The following is a 14,073-nucleotide window of genomic DNA, read 5'->3' on the forward strand; positions in this document are numbered from 1 at the left end:
AAATTCAGTATGTCATATGTCTTTTTTAATTATTGCAATCTTGACTCCAGCATTACATTTTGTGAAATGAATAGATCATTTAAACTTTTTAATAAAATTATATTTTTGTTCTGGATTGATAACCATGTTGAAATTGATGCTCAATTTTACTTCTAGGAGAGATTGACGCCAGTTTCTCTAGTACAGCATAATCTTGGCATTCTCTAGAATGCGAGCTAGTTGCCCTTCAGTGATAATTTTGACACTTCATTGTCCTTTGATATTGTTATGAAGTTGAAGGTGTGTACAATACCTTTACGAAAGAGTGAATGCTGTTCTCATCTAAAAGATTACAATCACCTGTGTATATGACAAATGCCAGTCCCAGAGTGTACCGGAAAATTGAAAATATGTAACACTTGGCTGTGAAATGGATACCTGAATTGGTTGCTATCTTGATGACAATTTGAATTTAACCGATCAGTTTAAATTATGCCCCAGGATACTAAAGCCCAATAGAGTTTGAATTTATTGTTTAGCCAACATTGAACCAATGAGACAGTTCAATGTTGGGGATATAAAAATGCAGAAATTTTGAAAATTGCAGAAAGAGCAACTGCCATCGAGAGAGATCCAAGAAATTAGGAAACACTTTCTATTAAAGGTATCTCTTCATATGGAACATATTCGCAGTAAATAGAAAGATGATGACCCAGGGAATTCAGCAGCTGGAAGAGTGAAGTCACACAAGATGACTGCAGCTGTGTGGTTTTGAAATTAAATTGATGTAATTTTAATAAGTCTCTTATGAGTCATAGAGAAGTACAGCACAGTAACAGACCCTTCAGTCCAACTCATCTGTGCTGACCAGATAACCTAACCTAAACTAGTCCTATTTGCCAGCACTTGGCCCATATTGCTCCAAACCCTACCTATTCATATACCCATCCAAATGCCATTTAAATGTTGCAATTGTATCAGCCTCCACCACTTCCTCTGGCAGCTCATCCCATATATGTACCACCCTTGGCATGAAAAAGTTACCCCTTAGATCTCTTTTATATCTTTCCCCTCTCACCCTAAACCAATGCCCTCTAGTTCTGGACTCCCCCACCCCAGGGAAAAGACTTTGTCTATTTACCCTATCAATGCCCTTCATGATTTTATCAACCTTTATGAGGTCACCCCTCACCCTTGACACTCCAGGGAAAACAGCCCCAGCCTCTCCTTATAGCTAAAACCCTCAAACCCTGGCAACATCCTTGTAAATCTTTTCTGAACCCTTTTCAAGTTTCAAAACATTTTTCCGACAGGAAGGAGACCAGAATTGCACACAATATTCAAAGGTGGCCTAACCAATGTCCTGTACAGCTGCAACATGACCTCCCAACTCCTGTACTCAATACTCTGACCAATAAAGGAAAGCATACCAAATATCTTTACTCTCCTATCTATTTGTGACTCCACTTTCAAGAAACTATGAACCTGCACTCCAAGGTCTCTTTGTTCACTCCCTAGGACTTACCATTAAGTGTATAATAAGTCTTCGAACAGTATATTGTTATAGAATTGGAGGCAGATAATACATAGTTAAGAGAAAGGGATGTTTAGAGTTGTGAATAGTTATTGTTTAATGTTCACTTTTAGAGTAAAACAAATTGATATTAACTTTTTCAATAGTGGAATTTGGGAATTCTGTCACTTATTTTAGCAGATTACGAGGCAAGGTGAGCTTTTCTGGGTGTTTGGTTTAATTAACAGAAAGGTTCACCGCCATGTCATAACAGTATAACATGCGCCTAAGCTATAGCTCCTTGATCAGAAGAGTAGACCAATCTGTAAATCATACCTGTCCTTATGCTTATATAATATTTTATATCAATTTTAAAATACTTTTATGTTCTGTCATTGACTGAGGGAATAGTAATCACAAAATGAGTAAACCATATTGATATTGCATCTTACTTTGTAGCCCAACTGCAGCAGTAAAACTCCCTTTCAGTTTTCTATCCTTCTGAATTTCATATCACCCATAATTGGATCTGAATTCAGAGACATAGAGTCCTACAGCATGGAGACAGGCCCTTTGGCCCAAACTGGTCAATGCTGACCAAAATGGCCATCCACTCTAACTCTATTTCCCTGCACATATCTTTCTAAACCTTTCTTATCCATGTATTTTTCCAAATGCCTTTTAAATGTTGTTCATGTACCCGCCTCAACCACGTCCGCTGGCAGCTTATTTCATAAGCATAACCCCCTCTGTGTGTTTTAAAAAAAAGCTGCCCTTCAGGTTCCCATTTATTCTTTCCCCTCTAACTTCAACCTGATGCCCTCTAATCCTTGATTCCCAACTCTGGGAAAAAGACTGAGTGCATTCACCCTATCTGTACTTCTCATGATCTTCTACACTTCTTTAAAATCCCTGCTCAGTCTCCTATGCTCTAAAGAAAACACTCCTAGCTTGTCCAAACTCGACCTATAACTCACACTCTTCACTCCTGGCAACAACCTTGTAAGTTTCTTCTGCACTCTTTCTAATTTCATAACATCCTTTCTATAACAAGATGACCAAAACTGAACACAATTCTCCAAGTGTGGCCTCACTAATGTCCAGTACAACTGCAAATTCCCAACTTCTATATTCAATGCCCTGACTGATGAAGGCCAGTGTGCCAAAAGCCTTCTTCACTGCCCTACCTGTGACTTCACTTTCAGAGAACTATGCACCTGAACTCCAAGGTCTTTCTGTTCTACTACACTCTTTATGGCCCTGCCATTCACCGTGAAGCTCCTACCTTGATTTGACTTTCCAAAAGGAGAAAGTGAGGACTGCAGATGCTGGAGATCAGAGCTGAAAATGTGTTGCTGAAAAGCACAGCAGGTCAGGCAGCATCCAAGGAGCAGGAGAATTGACGTTTTGGGCATGAGCCCTTCTTCAGGACTTTCCAAAATGCAAGATCTCACACTTTCCTATATTAAACTCCATTTGCCATTTCTTGGCCTACTTTTCCAGCTGATCAAGGTCCTGCTGCAATTTCTGATATCCTTCCTCACTGTCCAAGATGCCTCATATTTTAGTGTCATCTGCAAACTTACTAATCATGCCTTGGATATTCTCATCCAAATCATTGATATAGATAACAAACAGCAAGGGGCCCAGCACCAACCCCTGAGGCACTCCACTAGTCACAGGCCTCCAGTCTAGCAAGCATTCTGCCAGTATTACACTCTGCTTCCTACCATCAAGCCAATTGTGTATCCAATTTGCTAGGTCCCCCTGGATTCCATGCATCTTCCAGACAGCCTACCCAGTGGTACTTTATCAAAGGCCTTACTGAAATCCAAATAGACTACATCTATCGCCCTACCCTTGTCAACATTCCTGATTACTTCACCAAAGAATAGACAATAGACAATAGATGCAGGAGTAGGCCATTCTGCCCTTCGAGCCTGCACCGCCATTCAATATGATCATGGCTGATCATTCCTAATCAGTATCCTGTTCCAGCCTTATCTCCATACCCCTTGACTCCACTATCTTTAAGAGCTCTATCCAATTCTTTCTTAAAAGAATCCAGAGACTGGGCCTCCACTGCCCTCTGGGGCAGAGCATTCCACACAGCCACCACTCTCTGGGTGAAGTAGTTTCTCCTCATCTCTGTCCTAAATGGTCTACCCCGTATTTTTAAGTTGTGTCCTCTGGTTCGGCACTCCCCCATCAACGGAAATATGTTCCCTCCTGCCAGAGTGTCCAGTCCTTTCATAAGCCTATACGTTTCAATCAGATCCCCTCTCAGTCTTCTAAACTCAAGGGTATACAAGCCCAGTCGCTTCAGTCTTTCCGTGTAAGGCAATCCTGCCATTCCAGGAATTGACCTCGTGAACCTACGCTGCACTCCCTCAATAGCCAGAATGTCTTTTCCTCAAATTTGGAGACCAGAACTGTACACAGTACTCCAGGTGTGGTCTCACCAGGGCCCTGTACAGCTGCAGAAGCACCTCTTTGCTTCTATACTCAATCCCTCTTGTTATGAAGGCCAGCATGCTATTAGCCTTCTTCACGACCTGCTGTACCTGCATGCTTGCCTTCATTGACTGGTGGACAAGAACACCCAGATCTCTCTGAACAGCCCCTTTACCTAATTTGATACCATTGAGGTAGTAATCTGCCTTCCTGTTCTTGCCACCAAAGTGGATAACCAGACATTTATCCACATTAAACTGCATCTGCCATGCATCTGCCCACTCACCTAACTTGTCCAGGTCACCCTGTAATCCCCTAACATCCTCATCACATTTCACCCTACCACCTAGCTTTGTGTCATCAGCAAATTTGCTAATGTTATTGCTGATACCATCTTCTATATCATTTACATATATTGTAAAAAGCTGCGGTCCCAGCACGGATCCCTGCGGTACCCCACTGGTCACTGCCTGCCATTTCGAAATGGAGCCGTTAATCACTACCCTTTGTTTCCTATTAGCCAACCAATTCTCTATCCAATCTAGTACTTTGCCCCCAATCCCGTGCGCCCTAATTTTACTCACTAACCTCTTGTGTGGGACTTTATCAAAAGCTTTCTGAAAGTCCAGGTACAGTACATCCACTGGATCTCCCTCGTCCATCTTCCGAGTTACATCCTCAAAAAATTCAAGAAGATTAGTCAAGCATGATTTCCCCTTCATAAATCCATGCTGACTCTGTCCTATCCTGTTACTATTATCCAGATGTGCCGTAATTTCATCCTTTATAATAGACTCCAGCATCTTTCCCACCACTGAGGTCAGACTAACTGGTCTATAATTTCCTGCTTTCTCCCGCCCACCCTTCTTAAAAAGTGGCACAACATTAGCCGCCCTCCAATCCTCAGGAACCAACCCCGATTCTATTGAACTCTGGAAAATAATCACCAGAGCATCCACGATTTCCCGAGCCACCTCCTTCAGTACCCTGGGATGCAGGCCATCAGGTCCCGGAGACTTATCAACCTTCAGACCTAACAGTCTCTCCAACACCAAATCCTGGCAAATAGAAATTCCCTTAAGTTCAGGTCCTTCAGCCACTGTTACCTCAGGGAGATTGCTTGTGTCTTCCCCAGTGAACACAGATCTGAAGTACCCATTTAATTCCTCTGCCATTTCTTCGTTCCCAGTAATATATTCCCCTGCTTCTGTCTTCAAGGGCCCAATTTTTGTCCTAACCATTTTTTTGCCTTGGACATACCTAAAAAAGCTTTTACTATCCTCCTTTATATTCTTGGCCAGTTTACCTTCGTACCTCATTTTTTCTCTGCGTATTTCCTTCTTACTAATCCTCTGTTGTTCTTTAAAAGCTTCCCAGTCCTCCGTTTTCCCGCTTATCTTCGCTAAGTTATACTTTTTCTCTTTTAACCTTATATGTTTCTTTACTTCCCTTGTCAGCCACGGCCGCCCATGTCTCCTCCTGGGATCTTTCTTCCTTTTCGGAATGAACTGATCCTGCATCTTCTGCATTATACACAGAAATATCCGCCATTGTTCCTCCACGGTCTTCCCTGTTAAGGTATTAAACCATTGAACTTTGGCCAGTTGCTCCCTCATAGCTCCATATTTCCCTTTATTCAACTGAAATATTGTCACTTCAGATTGTACCCACTCCCTCTCAAATTGCAGATTGAAGCTTATTGTATTATGGTCACTACTTCCCAATGGCTCCTTCACTTCGAGGTCACTGACCAATTCTGGTTCGTTACACAATACCAGATCCAGAATCGCCTTATCCCTGGTCGGCTCCAGCACCAGCTGCTCTAAAAATCCATCTCTGAGGCACTCCACAAAGTCTCTTTTTGAGGCCCGATACCATCCTGATTCACCCAGTCTACCTGCATGTTAAAATCCCCCATAACAACTGTAGTAACATCTTTGCGACAAGCCAATTTCAGCTCCTGATTCAACTTACCTCCAACATCCAGACTACTGTTTGGGGGCCTATAGATGACTCCCATGAGGGTCTTTTTACCCTTAGTGTTTCGAAGCTCTATCCACACTGACTCTACATCCCCTGACTCTAGGTCCGCCCGCGCAAGGGACTGAATATCCTCCCTTACTAACAAGGCCACCCCACCCTCTCTGCCCGTCAGTCTATCCTTACGATAACACGTGTAGCCTTGAATATTCATTTCCCAGGCCCTGTCCCCATGAAGCCACGTCTCAGTTATCCCCACAATATCGTATCTGCCAATTTCCAAAAGAGCCTCAAGCTCATCCACCTTGTGTCTAATGCTTCGTGCATTCAAATATAGAATTTTTAATTTGTTACTGCTCTCACCCTTCCCCTCAACCCTTATTTCACTCAACTTTACAGCATGATGCCTTTTCCAGTTTTCTGCCTCCTTGATACAGTTGTCTTTCTTGACTTCTCTTGTTCTAACTACCCCTTCAATTTCCTTTTTAAACATCCAGCTTGTCCCCTCCCCCCCGCTACTTAGTTTAAATGTAGCGGTGTTGCAGCAGAAAACCTGCCTGCCAGAATGCCGATCCCTGTTGTATTAAGGTGCAAGCCATCTCTCTTGTAGAATTTATGGTTACCATAAAATATACCCCAGTGATCCAAGAACTTGAAACCTTGCTTCCTGCACCAGTTCCCCAACCACACGTTCAAGTCCATTATCTCCCGGTTTCTGGCCACACTAGCCCGAGGAACTGGAAGCAAACTGGAGATAACCACCTTGGACGTCCTGCTTTTTAGCCTTCTTCCTAGTTCTGCGAAGTCTCGCTGTAGTATGTTCCTCCTCTTCTTCCCGACATCATTTGTGCCGACGTGTACCACCACCTCGGGCTCTTCACCCTCGTCCTTGAGGATGTCCTGCACTCTGTCCGCGATGTCTTTCACTCTAGCACCAGGAAAGCAACACACCATCCTTAAATCCCGTCTGCTGCCACAAAAACCCCGGTCAGTTCCTCTCACGATGGAGTCCCCTATTACCACGGCTCTATGTGATGTCCGACTCTTCCGCTCTGCTTCTGCGGCAACTTTTGATTGACAAACATGGCCACCTTGCGAACTGGTAGTGTCATCAGACTCTACTGTTTCCAAAAGCTTCAACTTGTTCCTGACAGGTACTTCTCCCGGCGTCTCTTGCACCTGTCTCCTCTCTGCCTTCCTCATCGTCTGCACTCTTCTGCTCTCTTCTGGCATGATTGGTGTAATAACATCACTGAAGGTCTTGTCCAGAAAGATCTCGTTCTCTCGGATGAGCCTAAGGTCTTCGAGTTCTTTCGTCAGTGCTGCAATATGCTCGGTCAATTGCTGAATGTGCGCACACTTTCCACACATATGCGAGCCAGACACACCAGAGTCGTTGACTTGCCACATCAAACACGTAGCACACTGAACCAGCTGAGCAGTCATGTCTTCACCCTCTTCAACTGTGGCGTAATCTCTTTACTCAACCTCTTTATCAAGATTCCTGAGCTGAAGCCTCACTCTTCGATCTAAACTTCCTTAGACCCTCTTCCTATGGCAACTCTGTGGACTCTTAATTAAGGTTAGAGGAGGAGGGAGGGAGGGAGACCCTACTTTGTAGGACCTGGGGTTTAGAACACACCCACTCTAATAACAATCACTTACCTACCCGACCAGCTTTGCGCTCCGTCTGAACTTCCGCCCAGCTCCCGCCGCTCTCTGCTGCGAAACGACCGTTGGCGTCGAGGTAAGTTCTTTATATAACAATCACTTACCTACCCGACCAGCTTTGCGCTCCGTCTGAACTTCCGCCCAGCTCCCGCCGCTCTCTGCTGCGAAACGACTGTTGGCGTCGAGAACTCTAACAAATTTATGAGGTATGATCTCCTACACACAAAGCCATGCTGGCTATTCCTAATCAAACCCTGTCTTTCCAAATGCATGTATATCTTGTCTCTCCGAATCTTCTCAAGTAACTGGTCTATACTTACTGGTCTATAGTTCGCAGCTTTGTCTGTTGACGTTAATCTGTGAGTTGTATTAGTTGGTAAAGGGCACCCATTGTCTTCAAGATTTTTAGCTAATTATTTTTTTCATTGTAGACTGATTGCCGTAACTACATACGCATTCTCCAACGTTTAACTGAAACTAGAATGTACGTTTGTGGAACAAATGCATTTCAGCCGACATGTGATTATATGGTCAGTACACCTGTAGAGATTAGCATCGCATTCATTGGATTAATATTTTAGTTTAGAATTTTGCACTGAAGTGAGATGTGAGTTCAGATCAATTCACATTATGAATTTTTTTCAGCTTATTTCATACCATACAATTTAACTGAAGTAAAATATGAACAAAGAATTGATATTGTAATTTATGTAAAAATTGATATGTGAAATCTTACCTGTACAGATCTTACTAGTAGCTAATCTAGTTCTACTTTGTGATAAAAATGAACAATATGAGATATAATCTGCAGCTCATTGCCACAGATTTTGTCATAGAAATACTAATTTTAATGTTATATTTTGTGAACAATAAACTTGGTTACTGAGTATTAAATTACCTTTATAAAGAAAGCTACATTATAGAACCTGTTCAATTACACTGAAACCTATAGAACATAAAAATGTATTGTGTAACCAAAGTAAAATTCGAAATGTACCTTACACATTGCTATTCTGTACTGAATGAGGTGGTATTGCTGAAGTGATATGCAGAAACAGTTTCAATATGTGACATAGATCTTCCTGATTCCTATCCCTTGTTTGTGGTTCGCCAGATACCACAACACTACAACACATCAGGCTGAGGTACTAGTGGAGGCAATGTAATTAATCAAGGCCACATTCTCTCTCCTTTTGAAGATTCCTTATACAATTGATTTTGAAATTTCTTTTAGTTAAAACTTCTCCTGTTCTCCTTGCCTTCTGTATATTTTGCTCATGTTTTTCCTTTTTCACCTTGCCCTCCACACTGATACTAAAGGATCTACTCCTGCAGATGTACAGTTTTCAGATAACTTGTTTCAAGTGGCCATTCTCACTTATATCCGAAGACAGTAAACATGGTTTTACACACATTGACTATGAATGTATGATATCTAACATCTCTCATTGCTCGTGCACTATTCCATCATCACAGTCATCACAGTTAAGCCAGATTTTGTTCCCATCAAAGTTCACACATCCATTTTCAAACAAGAATCACATGATAGTGATCCAGACTGAAATGTTTGATTTTTTTTTCACTGTCCCATTCCATTTCCTTATCCAGGAGATATGAAACTCAAGCTGGACCAAACCTGGGTCACAGGGCAGTTAAAATAGTGTGCTACTCTGCTGTGCATCTTGACTTCCTGGATTTATATCCTTGTAAATTTTGTGCTGGGGGAGGGAAAAAAGAGAATTTTGTACCAAAGTAACAAAAAAAATTATATCTGTGAATAAAATTGTATATTCTTTGCAAAGGATTAAAGTGAGCAACTAAATTGGCTTTCGTACTCTACTGTATAAGAACTCATTGAATGATTGGACTACCTGTCCTTTCTTTTGTTCCAAACTACAATGTTATAAGAAGTCCTGTTCACACATTGTCGTTGCAATCTTACCTCCATAGAATTTGACATACATAAAATAACACATCTGTTATTTGATAGGTAATTAACAATGGCAAAATTGAACTGGAAAACAAGCCAGAAGAGAGTAAAGGACAATGCCCATTTGATCCTACTCAGAGATATGCCTCTTTGATGGTTGGTATGTAATGTAAATGATCATCTTTGGAAATATTTTTGTTGATTTGTAGTTCTTGCACTGTAAGTAAGAGAGAATTTACATTTATTCCTGACCTTGAAGGGGAGGCAGTGGCATCTTGTTAATGTCACCAGACCAGCAATTCAGGCTAGTAATCCAAAAGTTCTAGGGTTAAAGGTTCAAGTCCCATTTGGGTAGTTGGTGAAATTTGGAAGTGAATTTAAACAAAAATCTGAAATTGGAGATTGCAATGTTCCATGTAACTGCAGTTGATTGTGGTAAAAACATATTTGGTTAACTAATATCCTTTAGAGAAGGACATCAACCTTGTTGTTTTCAATCTGATCTGGCCTACATGTCATTCCAGACCCATAGTAATATGGTTGCCTCTTAAATGCTCTCAGTAATTAGGGACAGGTAATAAATGCTGGCCTGGCTCACATCACATGAATGAATTAAACTAAAAATAAGCTTGTGTCTAAGGAATTACTTCTGTACAGTATTTAATGTTATGTAGATATACAGTCAGCACAATGCCAGAAACAACAGTTTAGATAAATGGTCTGTTAATATATTTTTGCTCATAGCCACAGAGGAAGAATGTTGACCAGGACACATGAACACCTTTTGTTCTTTGGAAAGTGCCATGAGATCTTTTACATGCACGTGAACAGGTGGAGGGCTTCAGTATAAAATAGCCGCCAAATGGCAGCAGCACAGAACCTGCAACACTTCGATAGTAATGTAATTAAATGTGAGATTAAAGATGCAATCATGTCTAGATGGAACCTTAAGCTACAGCTGATCAATAGGTTAATGGATTATGTGTTATCAATGCTGAGATAAGAGTGCAACATTAAAAATGTCCACTATGATCTATTTGCTTATGCATAGATGCACCAACGCTGCAGTTGTAACAAGAAGTGATTGAAACAATTTCAGTGGGTATTTGGGATGTAAAGCTGTAGTTACTTCTTGTAATACATTCTGTACACTTTATTGTTCTGAAATTCGATGGGGCTGAATTTCAAATGCCAGAGTTTCTAAATTTGGTGAAAGTCCTTATTGCAGAATAGACTTGTTTTCTGGATCTGATCAAGAATTAACTATTGTTCCTGTTTACTAGATTCCCATTATAATGGGAATGGTTCAGTTTGCAAGACGGCTGCTTTATGATGTAAAGTGTGCTAATATCGCAGGTTCGTTTCCCATCCCAGTGAGGTTATCTTGAATGTTCTGCGCTTCAATGTCTCCCCTCACCTGAAGCGCGGTGTCCTTTGGGTTAAACCACCATTAGTTGTCTCTAATGAGAGAGCAACCCTGTGGTCCTATGGAACTATAGCAACTTTACATTATCTGTACACCACATCTGAAGCAACATTGTGTTGCTCCACCTAGTAGTGGCATTATCCCCAAATGCAGAACCAACATGAGAAGCACCACTAATAATGGACGAAAACTTTATTGGAATTTAGGCTCCAAAACTGATAACATTTCTTTGCCCAGAAAATTGCTGACTCTGGAATTCTGAAATGAAACTTGAGAATAGTAGAGATCGAGGTTGTGCAGTATTTTGTTCAATACATTAGGTCCAGAAGCAATAAAACAAAATGGAGCAGATAAGTGAGCGAGTTCTGCCTGGTGTGGTATTGCACCAAGAAAACAATGTTTTTTTGAGATCAGCCCTGATGTTGGCTTGTCGTCAGCTAATATGATTGTAACATATAAAAGGCATCTGGAAGAGTATATGAATATGAAGGGTTTGGAGGGATATGGGCTGGGTGCTGGCAGGTGTGACTAGGTTGGGTTGTGATACCTGGTTGGCATGGATAAGTTGGACTGAAGGGTCTGTTTCTGTGCTGTACATCTCTATGACTCTATGAATAAGAAGAGTGGGAAGGTGTAATTACCTCAACATCCACCAGTTCTGTTGTGGAGCTGTTCCACTCCTCTATACATATATATATATATATCTCTCTCACACATGCATTTATACATACACATACACACACACATGCGCGCGTGTGAGCGGGCTCTCGTGCTCTCTGTCTTCCCAGCAGTCACGTAGACACCTTCTGTGCACCTACAGAGGACAGACAATCTGAATGACAGCATGTCAGATAGTACAGCATTCCCTGCACTGCAGTGGAGTCTCTGCTGTGCAGTTGGAACACATGCACTTTTGACCCCTCTAAGAGTCCTACTACAGAGTCATACCTGACACCTATTTCAACGTCAATTGCATGCTTCAAGAGAAATGAATAGAAAGAATGTGTGTCATTTAGATTGAAAGCTGGATAAAGCATGTAATGAGATTCAAACATTCAATTAGCCAGCTGGAAACAGTAGAATGATTAGAAATTGGAAATGTAACTCCCATTCTAATAAATTTGAATTTATTGACATTGCAAGGTGTGACAGCTGTAGTTTCTATTGATATTTAAATTAACATAATTTCATGTATTTTAGATGGAGAATTCTACTCTGCAACAGCCAATAACTTCCTTGGCACGGAGTATATTCTATTGCGTAGCCTGCAAAACAACCTGAGGTCTGAAAACTGGATTTCCTGGCTAAATGGTGAGCAGAATGCTTGTGTGTGATGCTGAAACTCCCCAGTGGGTTCTTTTCACCATTCTGAGTTTTTTTTCATTGTTTGGGCAGGAAGCACAGTGGAGAAGGTGTAAACTTTTGGTTTGTTATGTCAACTACAACATTGAAAGGAAAAAGCTAGAGGAATTTTGTTCACTGATTATTTGTTTTTATTTTGCTGCAGATAGACTGCTTAAGACAGTTAACCACTTTTTAAACAAAGTAAAAAATGAAACCAACCAATTTTTATTTGGTGCTTTTGGGAATTAAAGCACTTGTTTAAACATTCTTGGTTACTAATGATGCTGTTACAAATAGGATTATCTTGAACTTACTCAAAAGCTGAAACATAGGAGTTTGTGAAAATTCTCCCTGTATCATTAAAGTGAGAAGTATTTATTGAGAAGTGTGAGAAACGAAGCTCACTGTTCAATAATTTCAGTCCGAGTCAAATTCTGAAGCAGTCTTTATTCATACGTTCTTGCAAGCCCGGGTGACCACAAAGTCGGCACACTTCTGAATAATATTATTGCACATTTATACAGTTTACTATGAGCCTCCCTGTACCTCCCCTTTTACCTCATATGTGACAGTTGTATTGCTCTGTGCATCTGCTAATCTAATCGCCTTACCACATCTGTCTGTAGCCTGTTGTTAGTGTGCAACCCAACCCCGCCCTCCCCGCCCCTTGATAGCTGGGTCTTATTACTTTTGCTGATGCAACACTGGGTCTTATTTGGTTATCTTGTTCATACTAACTCCCTATGTGCATGACGATTGCAACTGTCATGCCAGTGCATCTATTTCGACCAGTCAACCACCTCCCTTTTCAGTTAGTTATTTCTTGGTATACACCCTCATGATTCCGCCTTGCGATTTCTGCAGAAGCAAGATGCAGCTACTTGTAGCTGTTTATGCAAGCATATGTAGCTTAACATACACCCCCCCCTCATGATTCAGCCTTATGATTTTTGCAGAAACAACAACATTTGCAAGCGCCTCTCACAATTTCCCCTTTTTAAAAATAATTGTTGTTTTCTGCATTTCTCTCATGTCATCCCCAAATTTGCAAGCATCATCCCTGAGACTTCGTCCATCTTGGCCTAAAGGTCACTCATCCCCTCATTGTTCAAGAGGTAGAGTTCCTCTGCCTGATTACCTTTTAGGGACATCTGTTTTTACAAGGCTGTCTCAATCAGCCTTTGGGTTAGTCCCCGTACACAAGGTATGATGCAACAGCCAATTGCTACCAGTACCCCTGCTATCACTATCAGGGAGGTGAGGATGGAGACTACCACTCCCTTCCATTCCCAACCCATGATTCCAGCCATCCCATGAGTGATATGTCTACTCCTGAATTCTCAGCCAGTTCTTCCGCCAAGGTGGTCAATCCTCGCAAGGCACGAGGGATTGACCCGTCAGATGCTGTATTATTTCAAATAAAAGTACAACAGCTCTCTCCTAACATCACGCATACACCCCCTTTTTCAGCTAAGATCACATCTAAGGCCATTCTGTTTTCCCAGGCCATTCTACTGGTTGTATCAAGCTGTTCTGCTATGCCTTTGACTGCATCCCTAGTGTAATTGATGCATCTTTGCTGATTATAGAAAATATAGTTTATCCAGTCCATATTCTTGTTGATCGTTACCCACCAGATTAGAGCCGATTCAAAACCTACTGCAATCTGGTTACGAGCCTTGTTCTCATCCGGTACCCCTCTAGGAACTCCTATAGGGTATTGATAAATCCTATCATCAAAAGAGGTGTCTAATAATGGTTTTTTACTCATCCCTC

At 41.4% G+C, this 14,073-nt stretch overlaps 1 protein-coding gene across 1 annotated transcript in view; it reads left to right on the top strand.

Moving 5' to 3' along the window:
* Positions 1 to 14,073, top strand: part of LOC140494432 (semaphorin-4E-like) — a 74,183-nt gene that overhangs the window by 33,752 nt on the left and 26,358 nt on the right. Inside the window, exons 5-7 of the mRNA XM_072593615.1 lie at positions 8,029 to 8,127; positions 9,588 to 9,687; positions 12,154 to 12,264. Of these exons, the coding sequence (XP_072449716.1) occupies positions 8,029 to 8,127; positions 9,588 to 9,687; positions 12,154 to 12,264 (310 nt within the window). The remainder of the gene's footprint in view (positions 1 to 8,028; positions 8,128 to 9,587; positions 9,688 to 12,153; positions 12,265 to 14,073) is intronic.

This window comes from Chiloscyllium punctatum, chromosome 24 (assembly GCF_047496795.1).
Source record: "Chiloscyllium punctatum isolate Juve2018m chromosome 24, sChiPun1.3, whole genome shotgun sequence".
Lineage (NCBI taxonomy): Eukaryota > Metazoa > Chordata > Chondrichthyes > Orectolobiformes > Hemiscylliidae > Chiloscyllium > Chiloscyllium punctatum.